At 42.1% G+C, this 22,837-nt stretch overlaps 1 protein-coding gene and 1 pseudogene across 1 annotated transcript in view; one reads left to right on the top strand and one right to left on the bottom strand.

The window, feature by feature from the left end:
- The first annotated feature begins 5,668 nt into the window (after window positions 1-5,668).
- The window catches only part of LOC140516158 (protein bicaudal D homolog 2-like), a 28,610-nt gene continuing 11,441 nt past the window's right edge, over window positions 5,669-22,837 (top strand). The window contains exons 1-4 of the mRNA XM_072627132.1: window positions 5,669-5,853; window positions 17,059-17,278; window positions 17,797-18,009; window positions 20,555-20,707. Coding sequence (XP_072483233.1) covers window positions 5,846-5,853; window positions 17,059-17,278; window positions 17,797-18,009; window positions 20,555-20,707 — 594 coding nt within the window. The 5' untranslated portion in view covers window positions 5,669-5,845. The remainder of the gene's footprint in view (window positions 5,854-17,058; window positions 17,279-17,796; window positions 18,010-20,554; window positions 20,708-22,837) is intronic.
- LOC140515414 (ataxin-3 pseudogene) lies at window positions 13,484-14,074 on the bottom strand (annotated as a pseudogene).

Raw genomic sequence — 22,837 nt, 5'->3', positions numbered from 1 at the left:
CTGATTTACTTTTCTGCACCTTTTGGTCAAATGTGTGCCAAAGGCGCCACCTGCAGATCAAGGACAGTATGGGGAAAAATCATTCTTCCTCAGCAAACTGAAAGGGGAGTTTTAGCAACCCTTTGTAATGTAACCAAAAGCAAGAGAAGGGGAGGCCCAAGGTAAGGGAAATGAGGGGCACCGTCAAAGAAAGACATGCAGTCAGACAAACCAAACCAAAACTAAAACTAACTAGGGCAGCCTAAGGATGTGGGCAAATGGTGTATGGAATATAAGGATCCAGAAAGAAGGCTCAAGTAGGAAGGTAGTTCTTCTCTTCACTGACTTGGCCTGGATTCTTGGGGAAGCCATCTGCATTACGTGTCATCTCCTTCAGGGCTTTCCAGAACTGGAGGACAAAGTCTTCTGTGGGCTCAGATGTTCACTGAGAGAGGACTATCTTCAGATGATCTAGGAGTTCGCACTCTTAGTGTGGTAGGGGCAGTAGGGGGAGTACTTGGAAGGACCTTATAGGGGCTCTTAGAAGCCATATGGGTTGACAATTGAGAGAAAACAGTATAACATAGGTCCTTCGTTAAAGGCACAGGGAGATGGTCCAGTTTCCTAGTCATGCGGGACTAAGTACAAATAATACAATAAAGTTTTCCTCAGAATTCCCATAATTGCATTCCTGTATGCAATATAATTCTATCAAGTCAGGTACAGATCAAATGAAAACAATAGTAAATTCCAGTCCCATAGAGTTTTAAATAGCAAGTTCCAATAATCACAGCATCAGGTGGGTTCAGGGTTCATGGATCACATATCCTAGATAATAATTATGAGCTATAATCTTACGTTGGTGACAGTAATAGATCCTTCACAAAAATACTACTGCTCTCAAAATCCCTTTAAAGAATGGGAACACCTTCAAGGCGAGTCTTAAGTTGCTTTCATACATTTCTGCACATGCTTTCCTTTCAGACTGAATAACAGGCATAAGTAAAACCAGATATCTCATTATGATAACACAAGATAGCTCAATAGTTGCTACTCTTCACTAACGTAACTCTGTGTCCTGAAGTGCTGTTCCTTAAGCAAAAACAAAAGAGATTCCTGACTTTAACTTCAAAACTTAACATATTCACATCCTTGTTTCACAAGCTCATTTATCCTTCTCTAATTACACTCATCATTTTAAAAGAATTAGACACTTCAGGAACTGAATTTTAAATGTATAAGTTTAAACACTAATTTAATTCTGGCTGTTTTGTACTTAATTTGTAGTCATTTCATGGCATAGGCAATAAATTAACTTACAAATGAAAATGCAGTAGGCCTTCTAAAAATAACGCAAAAGATTTATATAAAACATTACTTCTCAAAAGTATTTCCCAATAAAACAAACCCAAAAGAATAAAAAAATAGAAGACAGTGTATAATATCGAATTGGAAAAGCAACTGACTAGGAAAATAGATGCAGGAGAGATCATTTAAAAATTATTGGACTACTTGAAAGCCATAATCAAAAAAAAAAAGCCTGTACTTCACCTTTCAAGAAAATATCAAAGAAAAATACCCTGATATTCTAGAACCATAGGATAAAACAGAATTTGAAAGAATCCACCAATCACCTCCTGAAAGAGATGCCCAGAATATTATACCCAAATTTCAGAGTTTTCAGGTCAAGGACAAAATATTGCAAGCAGTCAGGAAGAAACAATTCAAGCATGTTGAAGCCACATTCAGGATAACACAACATTTAGCAGCTCCACAGGAAAGGATCAGAGGGCTTGGAGTATCTTCTGGAGGGCAGAAGAGCTAGGATTACAACCAAGAATCACCTACCCAGCAAAGCGGACTATTCTTCAGGGGAAAAAATGAACATTCAGTGACATGGAGGATTTTCAAGCATTCTTGAAGGAAAGACCAAAGATGAATAGGAAATTTGATTTTCAAATACAAGAATAAAGAAAACCATGAACAGCGTAAACAGGAAAGGGAAACCATAAGAGCCTTAATATCGTTAAACTGTTTATATTTCTACATGGGAAGATCATATTTGTAATTCATAAGACCTTTCTCATTGTTAGGGTACTTAGAACTACATATAGACAGAGGGCACAGGAGTAAGTTGAAAATGAAGCTAAAGAAAATAGCTAAAACATTAAGGGGTGAGAAAAGAATGTACTGGGAGAAAGAGAAAGGGAGGAGTAGAAAGGGGTAAATTATCTCACATAAAAGAGTCAAGAAAAAGCTTTTACACTGGTTGGGGGAGAAGGAAGAAGTGAGGTGAGGGAGATTCTCATCAGAATTGGCTCAAAGAAGGATTAACATACACACTACATTGGGTATAGAAATCTATCTTGCCCTACACGAAAGTAGGAGGGGAAGGAGATAAGAAAAGGGGGGGCAGTGACAGCAGGGATGGCAGATTCAGGGATGGGATGGTCAGAACCAAAACAGTTTGAGGAGGGACCGGGTGAAAGGAGAGAGAAAGAAAGACTAGAATAAACGGGATGGGGGAATAGGATGGAGGGAAATGCAGTAACTGTATGAATAATAACTGTAACTGTATAGTAACTGTAGGAATAGTGACTATGAAAAATAAGTTTGGAGCAAGTGTGTCTGATAAAGGCCTGATTTCTCACACATATAGGGAGCTGAGCCAAATTTGTAAAAGTGAGATCCAATTCCCATTTGATAAATGATCAAAAGACATAATCAGTTTTGAGATGAAATAATCAGGTCAAGTGGGAGGAGGGAGCCATTAGAAGTAAACACTTCTGGGGAGGGACAGGGTCAAAAGAGGGAACAGAGTAAATGGAGGACCGGATAGGATGGAGGAAAATATAGCTAGTCTTTCACAACATGACAGTTATGGAAGTGTTTTGTGTCACGACTCATATATAACCTGTATTGAATTGCTTGCCTTCTCAGTGTGGGCGGCTGGGGAGGGAGGAAGGTAGAGAATTTGGAACTCAAAGTTTTAAAAACAAATGTTAAAAATTGTTTTTACATGCAATTGGAAAATAAGACCTACAGGCAAGACACACATACAAGGGTATAGAGGGGAAGGGAATAAGGGAAGGATGTGTGTGTGTGTGTGTGTGTGTGTGTGTGTGTGTGTGTGTGATAGGATCGAGGGCAGATTTGGGGAAGGGGTAGTCAGGATGCATGCTGTCTCAGGGTGGGGGAAGTGGGAGATGGGGAGAAACTTTGGAACACAAAATCTTGTGGCAGTGAATGTTGAAAACTAAAAATAAATAAATAATTTTAAAAATTGACAAGGATTTTCAAAAGAACTAGGGACATCTGTCTGAGAGGGACAAGTCAGGAATTCTTGACATAAACCAGCATGACCCATTGCTGGGTCAACCAGAAAGGACTGTAGACAGGAATGTACTGCTAAAAATTAAACGACCAGCTCTCCAGAAGAAAAATGTATGGCTAGATGTACTTTTGTTGTGGTGGTGGTGGTGGTTGCTCATCAGCCCCAACCCAAGTTTTGGTGGGTACATTTTTAAGTCGAATCTGCGATATTAAAATTTTTACCATCCCTTTCTTGTCTTGACAAGCACGAAATGCAGCCCTGATTTGCAGCCTTTGCAGATTTCTGAAGTATGAACGCTCACACTGAAAATGTAATTCTCGGCCTCCTAAGCCAAGCTCAGTTGGTTATGGGCGTTTACTAAAGCAGTCAGGCCACAGCCTTGGAGAAAGGCTATTCAAACACACCAGTGCCAACTGATTGTGGGCTCCTTGGTCAGAGGGTGACTTCTGGAAGGGCCTGAACAGACAGTGAGAACCAGTTTTCATCTCTGATGAACGCCTTTGGGGATTACTCTATGGGAGAAGGTCAGGCAGGGACCTCAGGAGGCCTCAGACTCAGGCCTCTGTCCAAGATCGGTGTTGCTTGTGTTTTAGGGTCTCTATGTGCCAAGAAGGGGCTAAAGGCCCTCTGGAGTCTCTACCAACTCTAGGTCTCTGATTCTAAGTAATGTCACTGAAGGGGTCTGTTCTTGCTGCTTGCTAATGGGCCCAGAAGGGGTGCACAGGGAGCCAGCTGGTGTGAGGCGGTCCCAGGACTGAATCTGACCAGCGACAGTGAAGATGGTGTAGTGGGGCAACGATACCCGGGCCTTGGTCAAACAATGGCCAATTCATCCCTGGCTCCTCCCAGCTGATTGGCTCACCAGGGCAATTGCTGCTGAAGGGAACCTACAGCTGGGGTCTCTCGCTCTGAGGAAAAAGCCTCAAAAACAAGGCTTGGTGGCTGTAACAGAAATCCTGATGAGACATCCGCACTCCACCCCCCTTCCCAGGAGGAAATCCCCAGCTAACCTCTATTCCTCTTGATAGGTGGTATCAGCAGATGCCAGTCCTATCACCTCGACCCACTAGCTGCAGCTGGCCCTTGAGACCACCATCAAGACCCAGTGGGATCACCTTGAAGGAACGGGATTGTACCCCCCAAACACACAGCATTTCTGAACCCATCCTGTCACTGGGAGGCCTAGATGTTATGGGGTCAAAGTAGAACAACACCAAGACAAAGGCCAAGCCCACTCTTGAAGTGAGAATAGGTTGGGTGGGTCCTTGGGGCCTACTAGAGCGAAAGGAACCCTAAAAAGACACCCTCTCTTTGCAGCAAACTCAATACATTCTCAACGCTTGTAGAAGAACTTTGAAAGAGTAAATTTTTAGACATCCGTCAATACAGAAGAGGGTTTTTGTGCCATCAGCTAATCACGTGTTGGAATCAGCACAGAAAACCTCAGGCATTGGTGCACAGAGACAAAACGGGGAAAAGAGAAGCAAGAAGGGGCAGGTATGCAGCCCCCGTCCCAGCTACGCCTGTTGAGGTGGCCACTTCCACAGCACTAACAATGTTCCATCAAGGTCTTTGGTCAGTGGGCAGTCACCCAGTAGGTGCGGAGCCACCAGAATGCCAAGTAGTCGGCGTGCCATGCGGTCATCTAGGCAGTGGCAACATTTCATGTAAATTGTGGACGCTAACAAGGGCCAGGGCTTGAAGTGAGAAGAGTCTGGACCTCATGGTCTCTTTCTTCCCTGAGGTACTTCCTATGTCAACAAAGCCAGATGGGGCTGGCTTCGCCTTCCTGAGGAGGCCTTTAACCCAAGACCCTTTCTGGAATAATGGGGCGTTTTCCATATCCTAGTACCGCCTGGACCTACACTGTGTCATGGCTCCTTAATGGGAAAGAACACGCAGACGTCCTGCACTGTACTTGGAGTGGAAGCTCTGTCAAAGTCTGCTCTCCTGTTGTATTTACAAGCTGCGCAGTGCAGAAATTCCTTTCTGAGGGTCCGCTTAATCACTGGTGGGGACCCTGAATCTGAAGGACACAGACCACCGTGGATGGTCCTGACACAGATTTACGCCTGGTGCACTTTGTCTGAGGCAGCGCGATTTAATATCCGGCCCGTGGATCCACGTCACCGTGAAAACAATAAATAATAATACGATAATAATAAAAACTGTTTGCATTCAGCCTGTCAGGTGTGCTAGCACGTGCAAGGGCGGAGGGCTACGCCCGGGGGAGCCAAGGCCCCTGGCGCACTCCTTTCCCGAGCCAGAACAGGAAGGAAGGCGAATCGAGTCCCGGCAGGCTGGGGTGGAGCTCGGAGCGGGGAGGGGAGGGGGCGTGGCTCACACCCTGGCTCTGCGCACGCGCACTGGCGAAGACCGTGGTTGCGGCTCCACGCGGCTGCGCAGGCTGCCTGTGGCTGTCGAGTGCTTCCGCCCGCGGCTGCCGAGGCTGCGGCCTGGAAGGCTTGGCCCACCCGGGTCAGAGGAAAAGCGGCCGCGCAGCTTCTTCTGGTCCGACCTTCGCGGGCCCTCATGCAAAGGTAAGGTGGCAGACTGGGCGATGAGGGGTGCATAGACGCTTGCTAATGGATTCCTAGCCTCAGCCTCGTCCCTTCCCCCCACCCAAGGCGGGCTGGGTTCATGGCGCGGGAGACTCCTTTTTCCCAGAAAACCTCCCCAACTATGAGAGCAACTGCATGGGACGCTGGCCTGGCCTGGGACAGTGCCTGGCCCGTAGTGGGTCTCCGTAAACGCTAGCTGGCCGTTTTCTTTCCCGACAGCCTCCTTTGCCGAGACCTCCCTCCTCTCCCCGCCCCCCCCCCACCCCCCACCCCCGCTCCTGGGCCTTCCCTGAGGCGGAGGGAAAAGCTTCTGAAGGTGTATCTCTCGGCCATCCCCATAGCGAGCAAAGTCCTATCCCCTTCAACCTGCAGCTGCCAGGCGGTCATTCAGCGTCGATTAAGTAAGTCCCTACTCTGTGCCGAGCACCGTGCTACGAGCCGGGAAGCCAAAAGAGGCCCCAGACTGGAGGAGATGGCAGTCTGAGGGATGGCGGCAGGCGGTGAGGGGTCCAGAGAAGCTACAGACGAGATAAGAGGGGAAGGCCCTGGAATGAAGAGGGCTGGGGGAAGGCTTCCAGTCCTTCCCCAAGATGGAAGCCAGTAGCCAGAGGTGGGAAGGGAGAGCTTTGCAGGCTTGGGGGATAGCCAGAGAGAATGCATGGAGCCAAGAAGTGGAGGGAGGGCTTCTTGTTCCTGGAAGAGCCAGGAGCTCAGTGTCTCTGGGGGGAAGAGCGTGGCAGTGAGGACAAGAGAAAATGCTAGGTCGTGGGGTGCCAGAAGCCTGGAGAGCGAGGAGGGGGCTAGGTGAGGGAGGGCGTGGAACGCCCCCAAGAGGAGGATGTCTCGGATTCCGGAGGCCTTGGGAAGCTTCTAGAATCTGAGTGCGAGAGCCCCGGAGTTCGGTCAGAGCCGCGCCCGAAGGGAGTCTCCTTAGTGGCTGAACCTAAAGGGGACTGCAGTGGGGGCCGCAGGCACGCCAGCGGGCTATTGCAGTACGTCGTGGGGCCCTGCACCAGGGAGGTGGCAGTATCAGAGCAGAGAAGAGAGCATGCCTCCGAGAGCTGTTGCTAAGGTAGAACCGACAGCCCTTGGCAACAGGCTAGATATGGGAGGGGCGAGAGAGTGGGCGGCGGAGGAGGACTCCTCGGTTTCAGCCTGAAAGACTGCAGGTTGCTGCTGCCCTCTGCGGCAACAGGGGAGGGTTGGGGGCGGGGGGAAGATCACGGCTCGGTTTGGGATGTGTGAAATTCAGCATACTGAAGATGGCTACCAGGCAGTTGGGAAGTCAGCAGGGGATTAGGGCTGGATGGGTGGATTTGAGAGTCATCACTGGAGATGGCAACTGAGGGGAGGGTTTGGGGGAAAGAGGATGATTCGGCTTTGACTATGTTGAGCTCAAGCTGTCTGTCTACGTGGCATTTGGAATTTCAAGAGAGCCATCCTATATGACAAATGATAGTGGTCTTTTCTAGAGAGGACTTCCAAAAGGGTCATCACCGTTAAGTGATTGGTACGTGGAGAATGTCCAAAACTCCGTCAGGTGCAAGACCTCTGGAGCTCCCCCCCTCCACAAAGAGGAAGCTTGGGGGTGTCTCCTCCTATCTCCGCCCTACTTGGTCTTTCTGACTTTGGTGTGTTTACTTTTGATTTTTCGATGTGCCCTTGTCCTCTCCATTTCTATTCTTACACTTCCTGTGGATGGTTTTTCTTGGCTCTGCTCCGGCAGTTCACAAAAGCTTTTCCCATGCTTCTCTGTACTCATGACCCCCATCATTCCTTACAGCTCAGAAACATTCCGTGAGGTTCACATGCCACATTTTGTGTAGCCCTTGCCCAGTAGATGGGCTTCTACTTTCTTTCCATTTCTTAGCTGTCAGAGAAAGTGCTGCTGAAAATGTTTTGAAGTACATGGGGACCTTTTGCCATCTTGATGGCGTGGATGTGGTTGTTAAGTCTTTTTTCAGTCGTGTCCAACTCTTCGTGAGCCCATTTGGGGTTTTCTTGGCAGAGATACTGGAGTCCTTTGCCATTTGCTTCTCCAGCTCCTTTTGCAGATGAGCAACCTGAGGCCAGCCAGGTTAAGTGACTTGCCAGCTTCACACAGCTAGGAAATATTTGTCTGAGGCTGGATTTGAACTCAGGAACATGAGTTTCTCAGACGCCAGGAGCTCTGTCCATCACAGTCACACTGAGCGGCCTTTACGGATGGTTTTCTTGGGGTAGAAGGCCAGCAATGGGGTCTTTGTTTTAAAGAGTGTGGACATTTTTGTCACTTTCTTGATGCCATTCAGTTTGCTTTCCAAACGGTTATACCACTTCACAGTTCCACCAACAAGGCAAAAGTGTGTGTTGTCCTTTTCTTTTGCCACTTTGCAGAGTATGAGGTCAAACGTCAGGGTTGTTCTGATTTGTGTTTCCTTTGTTATGAGTGGCTTGGCGCTTCTTTCATGTGGTTATGAATACTTTGCAGTTCTTCCTAGGATCACTGAATATCCTTTGACCATTTATGTATAGCTGAATGACAAATGATTATACACATATGCACATATACACACACATCTGTGTGTGTGTGTGTGTGTATGGAGAGAGAGAAAGAGACAGACAGAGACAGAGAAAGAGGGATAGACACACAGCTACAACAGGGAATCACACCTTCACGAAATTTACATGAAAACTAGGTTTATTACAAGATAAATGAGCATGCATGTGGAACCCAAAGAGTTCACAATCCCCACAGAAGCTTGTCTTTTAATAACAGCAGGCCAAAGAAGGAGGGGAAAATACCCATCTCTACTTAAAGGAGAGTGGCATGGGAGGAGGGAAAGAGCAGTAGGGGTGGGAAAAGGACAAAACCCCTCCTGGAGGGGAGGAGCCAGGCAGCACCAAAGCCCACTTCTTTTCCCTTGGGAACTAATAGACCGTGAAGATACGGTGGTCTGCTTATCTACAAAGGTCCCAGCTGCACAAGCAGTTTCCCATCTAATGTGGACTGACTGGCACCTGTTTTGCTTCCCAAAGACACACGGGAAGTCCCGTTTGGGATGTTAACAATAACTTTTGTTCCCTTGGGGGGGAGGTTATTCTTGGCACATTCAGGGTCTCCTGCATACTCTGGGTCCAGTGTTTCTGCATAACATGGCAACACAAAAAGGCAAGGTGGGAGGACATCTTACCATTATTCAGCTACACACACACACACACACACACACACACACAAACACAAGAATGCTTATATGTTTTACATACAAATCTCTTACCAGAGAAATTTGATACAAATATATTTTTTCCCTGTTCAACCACTTAACTTCTTATCCTCAACCAATTAGTGTTGTCTGTGCAGACCCTTTCCAGGTGCAAGTAATTAAAGTTATGTATTTTATCTTTGTAATTGCCTCTATCTTTTGTGTGGTTAAGGATGTATCTCTTACCCATAGCTATGAGATATACATGATCTGTTTCTCTTCCATTTTTTTAAAAAAATATCATCTTTTAATATGAAAGTCACATTCATTTAGAAGGTATTATGGAATAGACTATATGGTACTGTTCTAAGCCTAATTTTTGCCAGACCACTTTCCAACTTTCCCAGCAATTTTTAATCAGATAAGGAATTTTTTTCTAGGTTATTAATGTCTTCCACATTTTCAAAAACTGGGTAATTGAGTTTCGTTATTTCTGATGCACTCTTGTTAAGTCTGTTCCATTATATCTCCTTTTTTTAAGATGGTTTTTGATGACAGCTGTTTTATAATACAGTCTGTGGTCTGGACGTGCTACTTTTACCCATTTGTCTTTCTTTCTATCATTTGCCTCTATATTCTATATCTTTTGTTTTTCCAAATTAATTTTGTTATTATTTTATCAAGCTCTGTAACACATGCCCTTGGCAATTTGATATAGCATTGAAGTATTATTTTAGTAGTTTTGTCATTTTCATCATATTGGCACAGTCTAGCCATGAGCACTGAATATTCTTCTAGCTGTTTAGGTTGTTCTTTATTTCTTTAAGGACTTGCAACTGAATCTATATGTCTTTTACTTGCTTTCCGAGGTTGATATCCAGATATCTTATGCATTTGGTTGTTATTTGGAATGAGAAGGTGGAAGAGGTCTTAAGGGCAGAACAGTGTTAAAGATGGATCTTGGGCAGAGCCCCACTGGGGTGGGGAATGGGCAGCAACCCTGATGCCATACAGGGTAGGAGATAGTATAGAAAAGTGGCAGAGGTCTTCCTCGCCATCCTCTGTCTCATTGGGAGGTGGGGTTAGCAGAGGGCAATGATGATAGAAGTGGAATGAATTGGTAATGGTGGGGATGATAATGTTTATGATTCAGAAAGTGTCCCTTCATGGTCCTTCTGGTGGATGCCTCTGTGCTTGGCCATTAGATTAACCACTTCGTGTAAAAAAACTCTTATTGTCTGACTTACTCTTGTGGTAAGGGAGCTTCTTGTGCATTGTTCCCTCTTGTGAACTTTGTTCCAGCAAATGCTTAAGAGGAGTAAATAGCATTTTGATGCTTGTTTTGAGGGAAAAAAAACAAGCAATTCATTACAAAAACTCAGGTTTCTTGCATTGGAAGAAATGAAATTACATTTCTTTCAAATGCAAAGAGAGGTTTTATTCAGATTAAAAAAATATTCTCTTTAAAGTGACAACTTACAATGTATTGTTTTTCAAGCTAATGAAAGCATTAAAAAATAGCTTTACAGTTTTTTAACACATTTGATCAAGATTTTCTCTGCACTCTGGCAAATCCTGTCTGCCAATATAAAAGCTATAAATACATGTTCATATTATAGAAATTGGCACGAGTTAAAACAGTATTGAATGTACGGACAGTGAGAAGTTAGGCTGCATTTTCAGTTTCTTGTTTTGGCATAATTTTTAGGTATGAGAAGCTTTATTTTATGATACTAAAGCATATATCTGATTTTATTTTCATTGATTTACTACATTTTTAGCAATACACAGTGCTGATTTAGGAAAATCTCCGTGCGGCGGTTCACTTTAAAAAAGCATCTCCATTAATAAAGCAAAATGTTTTGAGAACAATTAAAAAAACTATTTGCCTAACGTTTTTAAACAAAAATATAAATTTTATTTTTTTTAATTTTTGATATTGACATAATTTGCCTCCAAATATTTTTCATATTTATACATTAATCTTCATATCTCTAACCTGCAAATTTTTAAAAAATCTGATCAGTTACTCCTTCCATGTAGAAGTCATGCACTTATCTGAAAATACACATTGCAATGGTCTTTCCAAGTTTGTCGTTACTTATGACTAATGTTGCCGAGTTCCAACCAAAACTTTTCTGTACCTTGTTCATCGCATTTGATACTCCTTTTGCAGAAGAATAAATATTGTTTAAATATTAAACACTAATATCCTCCTAATTGTTGACCAAGAATAGAAATCCTTGTTTGAGCATTTATAGTAATTCCCTACATTTAGTGCCACAAATGAAACTTTGTCACAGCAGGATGACTATTGTCAGGTAGGATTTGGTGTACTTTTATACAGTTTAAAATTTTAAAAAAATTCACAGGTTTTATGCTGCACTGAAGAAATGCCAGATTAAGAAGGTAGACTGGGTGCAGGGGGGAATTTTCAGTTAACTTATTTTATACAATGGAATATGATGAAGTAGCCATCTTTGACATTATGTCAACTAAGGAATATAGTCTGAATGACTAGAATTTAAGCCATCAAAAGCCTATATTCGTCTATATTCCATGATAAGATGGCAGTGCATTACTTGTTTTTACAATATAAAATGTATATGCTATGTGCATAGGTAGGCATAATTCAATCTGAACTTTCTAGCCTAAGGGTCCAACTTGAGTCAATAAAAAACATCAAGAATTAAGGCTGATGTGTTATTTTAAAAACTTCTTCATCTGGGCACTGCAAGGGTTTCAGCCTTGTGTTTTACTTTCCTTTATGAGCTTTTACTGTGTAAGCAAGTATGGAAGAAAACAGTTTCAGTCTTAACAGTTAGCTCAGTTTTTAGGTTAGAGAAGGCATTAACGCAAATATATGAAGAGCTGAGTGTAGGTTACTTTATCAATAAAAGGCATTTCTTATATTTTCAGTTACATCTAGCAACAAATCTTACAGTAAAAAATTTTCCCTGATCAGTACAGCCATCCATAATTTTTTAAATGTCATCCTACTATATTTTTAATTTCCAGAGACTCACTTTGAACATTTTATTTAATACATCTACTCTGAAAAATTTTACAGATGAAAACAAATAATGGCTGATGGCAGGAGCAAAATGCCTATTTTAAAAGGGCACTATTAATCTCAATCCAAATTTTAGCACTATTCTATTTCCATAAAAGGAAACAGTCATTTGGGAACCTTATGAAAACATGTGTGACAAAACTGTTTTTTATGTACAACTTCACTTGCTATTGAATAATCCAATTATTGCTGTATTTCTAGCGAAGCAGTATGTTTCAAGTAACAACATAATTTTAAATCTAATTTATGAAGGAAATTATTTCCATGTGTTCCAAGATTATTTTATGGGTGAAAATATTTCTGTTTAATGGAGCATAGGTGAAGCATTTCTACATTTCCCTACATTTCAAATTTGTGTAAAACAGAAAGCACCATTCACAATAAAAGGCTGCAGGATGACACAAACCAGGTAGCCCAGTTTAGTCCATTACACACATATCTTGGACCTTAAATCTTACAATTCACACAAGCTAGCTTGCATACTTTATTTTCCTCATTTTCCTTAGCAAGAGAGGAAACATCGAGGTGCATAGTGTAAGGCTATTCATGTAAATGCTGTAACATTCTGACATAGCAGAGAACATATTTATAAAGCACCTGGAAAAATAGTTATGCTGTCCCCAAATTGAATATTGTCTCAACACCTCACTTTTGCAGGGTTTCCTTCAAATGTAGGAACGCACTGATCACAGGATACTGATCCCTTTATCGCATATTGAAAGGACAGGAAATAATTCTTGTCACAGGCTAACTTCAACTAAGGTGGAATGAAAGGTATATAGGAGAGAAACTGAGGTCAAAGACAATGAAAAGTAAAGAAAATACTCTAGAGCACTTAAAATGCAGTTGGGACTAGAGTGATTTACCCCATTAAATATCATACCTGTTGTAACTAGAGACAAGTGACAGTCTTTGCAATAAAGCCACTTGGGACCTTAAGCAACAAGCAACTATAACAAAGTGAGAGAGGAGTAAATCAGATTATTCAAAAGAACTGGAAAAATCTGCGACTAGATCCTGTGAGTTGGTGTGCAAATAGGTCTCTAAGAAATTCTTATTTTAAGAGGTTATTGGCCATCCCTCAAAAGACAGTAAATGTTATTATTTAGAAAACTATTGCCTATTTCTTTAATGGCTGAATGCCTCTTTGGCTAGTATTTGGAATACAGAGGGTTTAGTTCTAAACTTGATGCATTTTCTATCATTTTTATTTGCAAGCCACCTCCCCCTCCTTTTTTCTGAATTGTGCTACTCTGGCATATTTCTGAAATGAGGTCAGTATGGGATATATCTACAGAAGAAGTCAATGTTAGGGAATATGAATATTTTGATATTTTTTAAAAAAGTTGCTTTGCTATTTTTTTCCTTCAGTCTTCAAATTATTTTTTAACAGTTTTCAAAGACATATTCATAGCAGCTTGAAGCATTTCTTCTTTGGTTATATCGTCACCTGGATCAATTTCAAGGGCATCTGCACTTGTAGATGTGGTATCTGTTCTGGCTGCTGTTGCTTTTCAAAGTAGGCTTTTCTTCTCTTTTGTAGTTCTTCTGAAGTAAGAGATGGTGAATTTGTCCCTGAGGGCTGTGGAATGTCTTCCGAAATATTATTTCTGGAACCACCTTGCATGCTAAGTCGAAGTGCTCTATGCAGATCTGCTTCTTCATCTTCCATATCAATTTCCTGTCGACTTAGTGCTAGATAGAGCTCTTTGTAGATTCTCTTCATCTTCATCTAACATTCTTGTTCCATCATATGTGTAATTTACTTCTAAAGAGTACTCTAGGTCTGTTTTCTGTACTCTTTGATCTTTGAGTTGGGCTAATTCTTCTACAATGAGTTTTGGTCTATGCATTTGTTGTATCCGAATCATCTGCAGGAGCTGGTCAGCTTCACAGTCTGGTAGGTCACCCTTAACAACAAATATGGAAGAACCCTCCTGTTGTAACTGAGCCAAGAAAAGTGCAAGGTAAGTATCTGATATTAATTCTGGACCCGTCAAGAGAGAGTTTAGGTTAAACCATAGTTTTCCTAACTTTCAAACCGTAAACCAATGTTCCCTCTAGTTGCATGTAAATGATCTTTCATTTTTGAATAGAGAAGAAACCACTGTCATCCACATTTCCTGAAGGCTGCTGGGAAAATGTTCGATAGTCTTCACTAGTGACTCCTCCCTCTGCCATCCTCATCCTCTCTTCTTCATCTAGCTGATGAGCAATAGAGGACAATTCCACAGTGCTAAAATATTCCCCTTGCAATAGATTATTCAAGCAGTGTTGAGCACAGAGTGAGCCTTCTTGCTGTTAATTTTACAGATAAGGAAACTGAGGCCCAAAGAAGTTCCATAGCTTTCTCAACGTCAAACAAGTATTAAATGGCAGAAACAAGATTCAAACACAGGTCCTCGGGCACCAAATTCAGTTCTTCTTTCTCATGGAAGATGGACTCCACGTTTATTTGTCTCATGAAATTATTTTCTTGACAAAAAAAAAGCTGGCAGCCAAAAAACTGGAGAAAGCAGAACCAAGATGCCTTATGCTAACAGTCTTAGTGCTGATTTAAGCTTTAATAACTTTACAAGTAGAGAGGCTACAAAATTAAAAAAAAAATCAAAGTTTAATAATTTGAATTGCTAAAAGGAGCCCTCTCTCCACAGAATTAACAATTGGGTAAAACATTGTAGGAGTGGTTCAATTCATAAGAAGTCCAGATCAAAGAGATAGTGGGCCATGATTTAATCACTTCAGAAGTATAAATGCCATGGATCTGTAAGAAAAACAACATTTGAAAGGTTAATTGTTTAAAATATTGGGATGTTTCTCAATAAAAGTCAGTCTAACCACCATTTTGTATTATGCCTTGTTCTAGAGGATTTTTGTGTTTTATGAAAATTTTCAACTCCTTTTCATTCAAAGGATTGCATTTGTGATGCTACCATTAAAGCCATCCAAAGAACAAGGTTTTGATGCATACGCCACAATTTTGACATGACCCTGGCCACACTGGAGAAAGTCTAGTACAGACAGATCAGATGGTCAGGTTGTACCGGCAAGGTGGCCTCCTCTACAGATCCACTGTTCTGAGAGGCTGTCATCCAGAAAGTGTCACTCACAGAATACATGATTGCAAGGTGCCCTGTCTTGGTGAAAAATGGTGTTGTTCAAACAGATTCAACCTCTGCAGCTCGAAAAGCAAAATTTGGCAGCACTGCTAAGTAAGATCCACTGTTGTTGACTGTAGATCCTTCGAAAAAAAGGCAAGGTATATTAATGGTGCACCAGACAAGAACTTTTGGGCAGTTTCTTTCTTGTCGCCAGGCTCCTTGAGACTTTTCTAGGCCCCAAATGTTGCAGTTGTGACGGTTAACTTTACCACTTGTACGGAAAGGTACGTCACCAGAAAAAATCACCTTGTCATGTCTGTCATTGTAATTTTCCATTTTTGACGCCATCAATTGACAGAAGTCTAACCTGGCCTAGAAATCTTCTCCCAGGGACATTTGAACAGTTGCAACCCTGTCCATTGGAATTCTGCTCATCGTAGCCTCGGGAATGCTCAGTTCAGCAAAGATACGGTGCACTGATTTTGGAGGCATTCTGTCCAAATGCCCTCTGGGTTTCAGCCACAGTCTTTTCATGTGTTTGATGTCTCTTGGATCTAGGCTCATCATGAATTGAGCCAGTTTCCTTTAATGTTTTCATTGACTTGTTAAATTTCTGTGGGGAACGTCCTTTTTGTGATGGCAAGTGAATTTTCTCCTTCTTGCTGTTCAGCTAACCAGAGAATGCAGTTGACTTTTTTCTTCATTGCCCTCTTCAGAGGAACTGAAGCAAAAAACTGGTTAAATTTTAATGATAAATTCATTTTTCAAGATGCTCAAAACTGAATAATTTTAATAAAACTAAACAATTAAATGTTAAAATGATTAAAATACTTTGGTCTCATTTCTACTTCTGAAATTATTAAAGGTTAAAACTCCATTTGGCACTGCTGTGGCTAGAGTGCAGGATCTAGAATCAGGAGGGCCTGAGCTCAGCTATGACCTCAGTCACTTACTAGCTATGTGGCCTTGGGCAAGTCATTTAACCCTATTTTCCTCCGTTTCCTCATCTGCAAAATGAATGGGAGAAGGAAATGGAAAACTCCTCTAGGATCTTTGCTAGGGAAACCCTAAATGGGTCATGAAGAGTCAGATAGGACTGGAAAATGACTGAACTGCAACAAAACTGCACTAAGATGCTTGGGACATCCAGCATTTCAGTTGCATTCAACTTGTACCCACACATTATTTTAAAAATAATGTCAAATTCCTTTTTATCAGTTTAAAACAGCCGTGATTGAAAAGGTTTTTTTTTTTAAATCTTTTTCTGCTTTCTCATTTTTACCCATCATCAAACATTTATTCAGGACCTGCCTTATGGCATCAGTTTCTCCCCTCTCACCCTGACCCACCACAATTCATTGACTCATTACAGAATGAGTGGGAAATATTTTGTTTCCTATAGTACTTGCGTATGAATGAAGATGCCTCATTTTCTCTCTCTCCTCCAGGTTGCCCCATTTTTCTTTTCCTTTTTTTTTTTTTTTAGGATTAGTGGAGATGCTCTGAGTGACTAGCTTTCTTGTCTTAAAACTACATTGTCAAATCTTCTCACTGTACTGCTTTGTCTGTTGAACCCTCCCTACTTTCCCAGGCTCTTCCTGTGCACAGTCACCCCCACCTTTTTTTAAAGCTGGTAACTACTGACACTAGAATTTACATCGTCCTCTTGCCCACCCGCTCTCCACCCTCCCAATCCCATACCAAGCTGTGTGTTGAAGTTTCTTTCCATATGAATCTTGTGTTTGTTTAACAGCATACTCGGTAAATATTCCCTTTCTTTAAGGACTTATCTGGGACAACGAACTGATTCTTGGCTTGTGCTTGGCAGGCACGGGTCCACCTTAACCCTTATGGAACAGGAAAGGATCGAGGCACTTCAAGGAGAAGAAGTGGAATGCAGTGAGTTGCAGGAGACAAGGCAGGAGAAAGTCCAGGCCGCCACATGTGACCTGGCAGGACTTGAGGAAAATGCGCTCTTGAATCAGAAATATGGGGACCTGGAAACAGAGCTAGAGTCCCATAGGCTGGAAATGCCTCAACCGAAAGAGGTACACAGGAAGTTAACAGGGACTCAGAACCATCAGTGGCTCCTGGGGAGGTCCCTTCCTGAGAGCTACCAAGGCTGGTTCTGTCTATGCTCCTTTTCAAGGTCTTCCCTTTTGGAGAAAATGTGAAACACACAACTCCTCCCACCAGCTTTCTTTAGCTAAGCACTTTGGTTAAATCTCTTTGCTGAATTCTTTAAATATGTTTAGTTTATATGTAGAGGCCTGTTTTGTTAACATTTTTATTTTATCATCTAAATTGCAAGTTCCTTAAGGGCAGAGACAGTCCCTTAGTATTCCATAAAATTGTGCTGGGTTTTGTTTCTTCTTTTGCTATAAGACACATCGTAGGTGTTCAATAACCATTTGCTGACTTGTCCAGCAAAACTATTTCAGTCATGGGAAAAAGTCATCCCTCTGGGTTAGAATTTAATATTCCTGTGTGCTACACTACAATATCTCAGTTGTAAATCCCATCTCTACTGTGCCTGCAAAGCGACTGTCTTCTTTGTCCATTCTAGGCATTAGCAGAATGTCGTAGCCACCATAAGCGGGCCACATTTGATGGAGAGAACAGAGAAGAATGCTCACTGCTAGAAACCACTTCCAAGGAGGCACAGCTGATGGAGAGAATTGAAGAGCTGCAGGATGACATTGAACAAAAGAGATTTCTTGTGACTACTACATCTGCAGAAAATGTTCGCCTTTCATCCATAATCCAGGAGCTGAAGAAGGTGTGTGTCAGTATGTGTCTTTCTTCCCTGGGTGTATGGACCCCATGCCAAGATTGTGTGGGGGACAGCTTACACATTCTCAATAAGATTCCATTGAAGATTTCCATTATGAAGTACCTTGCTTGCTTACTCAGTAATCTTAAGTCCCCCTCTTACCACCCCCATCCTAAGTGAGAAAAGGAAAGTACAGAACAACCCAAACAGATGTCATTTAGGTCATGTTCTAAAATATGTATACTTTATATACATGAGGAGGCACTCATGGAAAACCTAGTACTGGTAATTTTAAATAAAATTTTAGTAGTTTTATAAGAGTAAGGAGAAGACTAAAAAATAAACATATCAAAGGCACAAGAACAAAAAAAGGTCTCTCCAAGAACCCCATTTAATCCAGAAGCAAATGATCCTATATACCACCATGGCATTTGAGTGTATGCTACTTCACAGCCTGAAATGGTAATTGGTGCTTAAGAAAAAGCACAGTAGCCTTGGGAGTCGGGAGAGACCTGGGCTGAAATTCTGGCTCTTCTGCCTTTGGACTGTGTGACTCTCGCCAGGATAATTGAGGTTATCTATACCTGGGTTCCCGAACTTGTTAAATGGGGGTAATAGTGCCCCTTCATATGGGTGTGAGGAAGACAGTCCATAGAGATCTATCAAATAGTGTATAAAAGAGTTGTTCTTCTTTAAAAAAAGTTCAATTCTGTTTGAAATCTTCTGTTTGCACACAAATTGTCTGCTGGCTTAGTTTTAAAATTAAGTTTTGGATTTTGAGCAAAGATGACAGCACAGGAAGAAACAGCGCAGCTCTCCTACAATTGCTCCAGAAAAGGTCAAGGAAGGTTAAGACCAGGCTGCAGAAGGTAAATTTTTTTTTTAGCACAGGGAGATAACCAGAGGCCTGTGGGCACTGACAAGGCAGTCCAGTCAGCAATTCATTGTGCTAAATTCATTATATACTGAGAGAAATGAGTTTCATGTAAAAGAGAGTATGTGTTTTATGTATAATAATATTTTGTAATGTATATGGAAATACAGATTTAATTTGATGGTTGTAAAGTTCAGAATGAAAAAGGCAAAACAATAAAACAAAATGATATCAGATTGGATTTTCAAGGCCCTTTCGAACTCTAAAAATTAAGATTAAAATGAGCAAAATAAGAGTTTCAGATACTTAAGTAACTTCTCTAGAGAAGAGGCTGTGCTTCAGGAACTTCCAACATTTCTGGACACATTATGATATATTATAAACTATTTTTGATTACGACACTCGGGGAATGGGAGAGTTGTCACTCAGCTCTGTCTTCCTTTTCTACCAGCAAGTCTGTCACATGACTTCCTCATCTGGGAATGACTGTGTTATACTTCTTTGGGTCTGTGTCCTTTAGAAAGATCCTTTTACATTATCCAGGTGATCAGATCATGTGTTTAGTTTGGACAAGCTTTGTTCCCTACCTTAATGCTTATCACTGCTAATTTTCAGGTTTATAACCTCTTAAAAGTTTTTTAAAATTTAAATTTGATCAGCAAAAAAAGAGGATTTCCATATACATACCAGAGAACAAAGAGAATTGTACATGAAAATGCACCTCTCAATTTTCTACTGTTTGATATATATAAAATTCAGTCAACTAGGTGCTTCATATATATATATGTATATATGACATATCTATATGTACATGTCTACAGACACATATACATGTAAGTAAAAAGTCAGTCATCTACGTGATGCATATGTTTGTTGGGGGGGGGGGGGGCGCAGCTAGTTAGTGCAGTAGATAGAGCACCAGGAGTCAGAAAGACCTGAGTTGAAATCTCCCCTCAGACACTTGACACTCACTAGCTGTGTGAACTTGAGCAAGTCACTTAACCCCAGTTGCCTCATCCTGGATCATCTCCAGTCATCCTGATGAATATCAGGTCACTGGATTCAGATGGCTCTGGAGGAGAAGTGAAGCTGGTGACCTGCACAGCCCTCCCTCTCTCAAAACAAAGTCAAGTGCAAGTCATGTCATCATTTCTGTGATGGCATGGTTGTCTTTGGCAATGAAAGATGGACACACAGAGATATGTGTGTATATGCATACATCGCGCTTGTTAATTACGTGTGATGTGCCAAGCCCTGTGCATGTTCAGATACAAAGAAAGGCAAAAAGAGCCCCTGCTCTTGAAGAGCTTATATTTGCATCAAGGAGAAATCATATCAATAAATAGGTACATACAAGATCCATACGGATAGATAGAAGGGAAACTTAGACAAGAAGGGTCCAGCATCTGTGGGAGAACTGGGAAAGGCCTCTATTCAAAGGTGGTGAAAGACCCAAGTTATACCTTGTGGTACAACAGAACCTCAAGAAATGTTTGGTGAATGAAAAATATTTAGCATCTTCTGTCACGGCCACCATTTTTTAAATACGTAAGTTTCTGCCTTTTGTGCATTTAGATCTAATACCTTCAGAAGCATCTTAAAGCTCTCCAGAAGATGGAAAAAGAGAAATGTTAAATCAGATTTGTCTTTTTAGTGATAAAAGGTTTTTCCCCCCAGTGGTGCCAAAGTATACAAACTGAAAAAGCCCAGTTGAAAGATGACATCAAACAATATGAGATGAATGAATTATGTCAGCTGCAAGACATTACAGAATTGGAAGAAGAAAATCTCTCCTTAAAGGGGCACATTTCCTATTTAAAGGAGACCCGGGTAAGTGAGTCTCGGTTTCCATCCTCTGTAGTTACTGGAGGCTCCAAATGGACTTTAGTAACCTTGTTGCTTTCTTCTTGAAACACCTGGCAGATCGAAAGGTGGAAGATTTAATAGGTTTCTACTGGGGGACACCAGGGACACTAATTCAGGAGAGGGAGACAGTTGCTTACAGTCTAATTGGAGAAGAGAAAACAAAGGGGAGGTGGAAAGGGGCTGGGGGCAGTTACGTGGTGCAGTGGATCGATCACTTGGGCCTGGAGTCAGAAAGACCTTAGTTCAATTTGGTCTCAGATGCTTACTAACTGTGTGATCCTGGGCTAGTCACTTAATCCTGTTTGCCTCAGTTTCCTCATCTGTAAAATGAGCTGGAGAAGTCAATGGAAAACCGCTTTTGTATCTAGCTATGCCAAGACCAATGAGGTCAGAAAGAGCCACCTGAGATGGAAATGGCTAAACAACAGCAGTTCAAGGGGGTTGGGAGAGGACAGAATTACTGAGGTATAGTGGAGCATTCCACAGAGGGAGCTGAACCTGAAGCAAGTGAGCGTGGCTGGGGCCCCTCAGGAAAAGCGCATCTGGGCCAGGGACTCACCCATCAGGCTAGCAATGACCAGTCATTATGGCACTAGATCAGAGCTGGAGCTAGGCATTTATGTGTCTCATGCAAGGGTTGAGAAGTGTGCCCTTGGGGATTGCTCTCTCCTGAATACTTACAGGCACCAAGGGAAAACGTGGCTTAACAGCAGAAAAATAAGTCCCTCCTCACCATGGAAGATGGTATTGGAAGAGGATTGTTGCCTGCTGTTCATCTGCCCTAGATAGCCCTCCCCATCCCCATGAAGTGGGCTCTACTGTAGAACAGCCATCTGACTTGAAGTCTTACCTAGAAATGATTTGTTGAGAAAGGATTTGGATTTTAAGATCTTTGATAGCAGGGTCATTCAGCCTCTTGCTAGTAAGAGACTTCTGAAGCTTGATATCACTAGATTGGCATGGGCTTCTGGTTGTGGCCTTGCTCAATGGGCTTTTGAACCCCAAGGATGGGGCAGGGGGAGTAGCTTCCCCAAGGAACCCTTGGGTGGGTGTTACTTCTTGGTCATCTAGTGGGTGGAATGTCTTTATTTTAAATCTGTCTGACTCTGAAATACTCCATGTAGTATTTGAAAGGAAATACCCAATGTTTTGGGAGGGGCATTTAAAATGAGAACTCCCCAAAGTACCCTGTGAACATAAGGGGCAATGTCTGAGTGTTTGGAAGGTTTTGTAGCAGATGTGATGATTTTTGGATTTGTGTGTGTGTTTTTAGGAGTCTCTGTGTGTGTGTATGTGTTTCTGTGTGCGCATATGGGCGCACACGGGCAGGGGGGCAGATCGTATGAAACCCTCATCTTTAGTCCTTACTTTTAAAAATATTTTAATCAAAGTTCTATTGAATCCTGGCTTTATTTCAACAATTTCCAGGCAGTCCTCTCTTCTCTATGGTCTCCCCCACCCCAAAATGGCCAACAAGCCATGGATATTTTTTAAAGTGTCACTGAAGATACCTTAAGGTACTTTCTTGCCTTAACTAAATTCAGTGCTCATTATGTGCAGGACATCATGGGAGAGACTATAATACTCCAAGGACAGCAAAGAATGACCACATTCTTCTCTGAGGGATTGTTGATGCGCTGGAATGCTGACATGGAGCCTAGAGATGGCATTCTAGTCTGTTCTGCTAGTGCCACATGTTTGTTATGCTGTTTGCGTATGCCTTTTGGTTTTGTGTTCCCAGAATCTACCACGGTACTTGACCAACAGAGAGGACGCACTTTATGAGCGAGTACTTGTTGTACAGGACCTATTGACTTCCACAGTGATGCTCATTGTACTAGACTAAAAGTGCTCCCTTAGAGCACTTTTCTCAGACTATTCCACTAGATTATAGGTGACAAGAGTTCTCGGGTGGCCAGAAGCAAGAGTCCTGCCAGTGGCATAAGCCAGGTGGGTCAGAGCTATCTTTTAGAGCAGAGAACCATGCAGCTTTTGGCCATACATCTAGGCAGATGAAGTCAAGTAGCAGACTTCAGGAACAGACAGGTTAAGAGACCCAGGAATAGGGGACACAGGCAAGAAGACTGAGCAATG

Source organism: Notamacropus eugenii, chromosome X (assembly GCF_028372415.1).
Source record: "Notamacropus eugenii isolate mMacEug1 chromosome X, mMacEug1.pri_v2, whole genome shotgun sequence".
Classification (NCBI taxonomy): domain Eukaryota; kingdom Metazoa; phylum Chordata; class Mammalia; order Diprotodontia; family Macropodidae; genus Notamacropus; species Notamacropus eugenii.
Note: the sequence above shows the minus strand (reverse complement) of the source record. Positions and strands in the feature narration are given on the sequence as shown.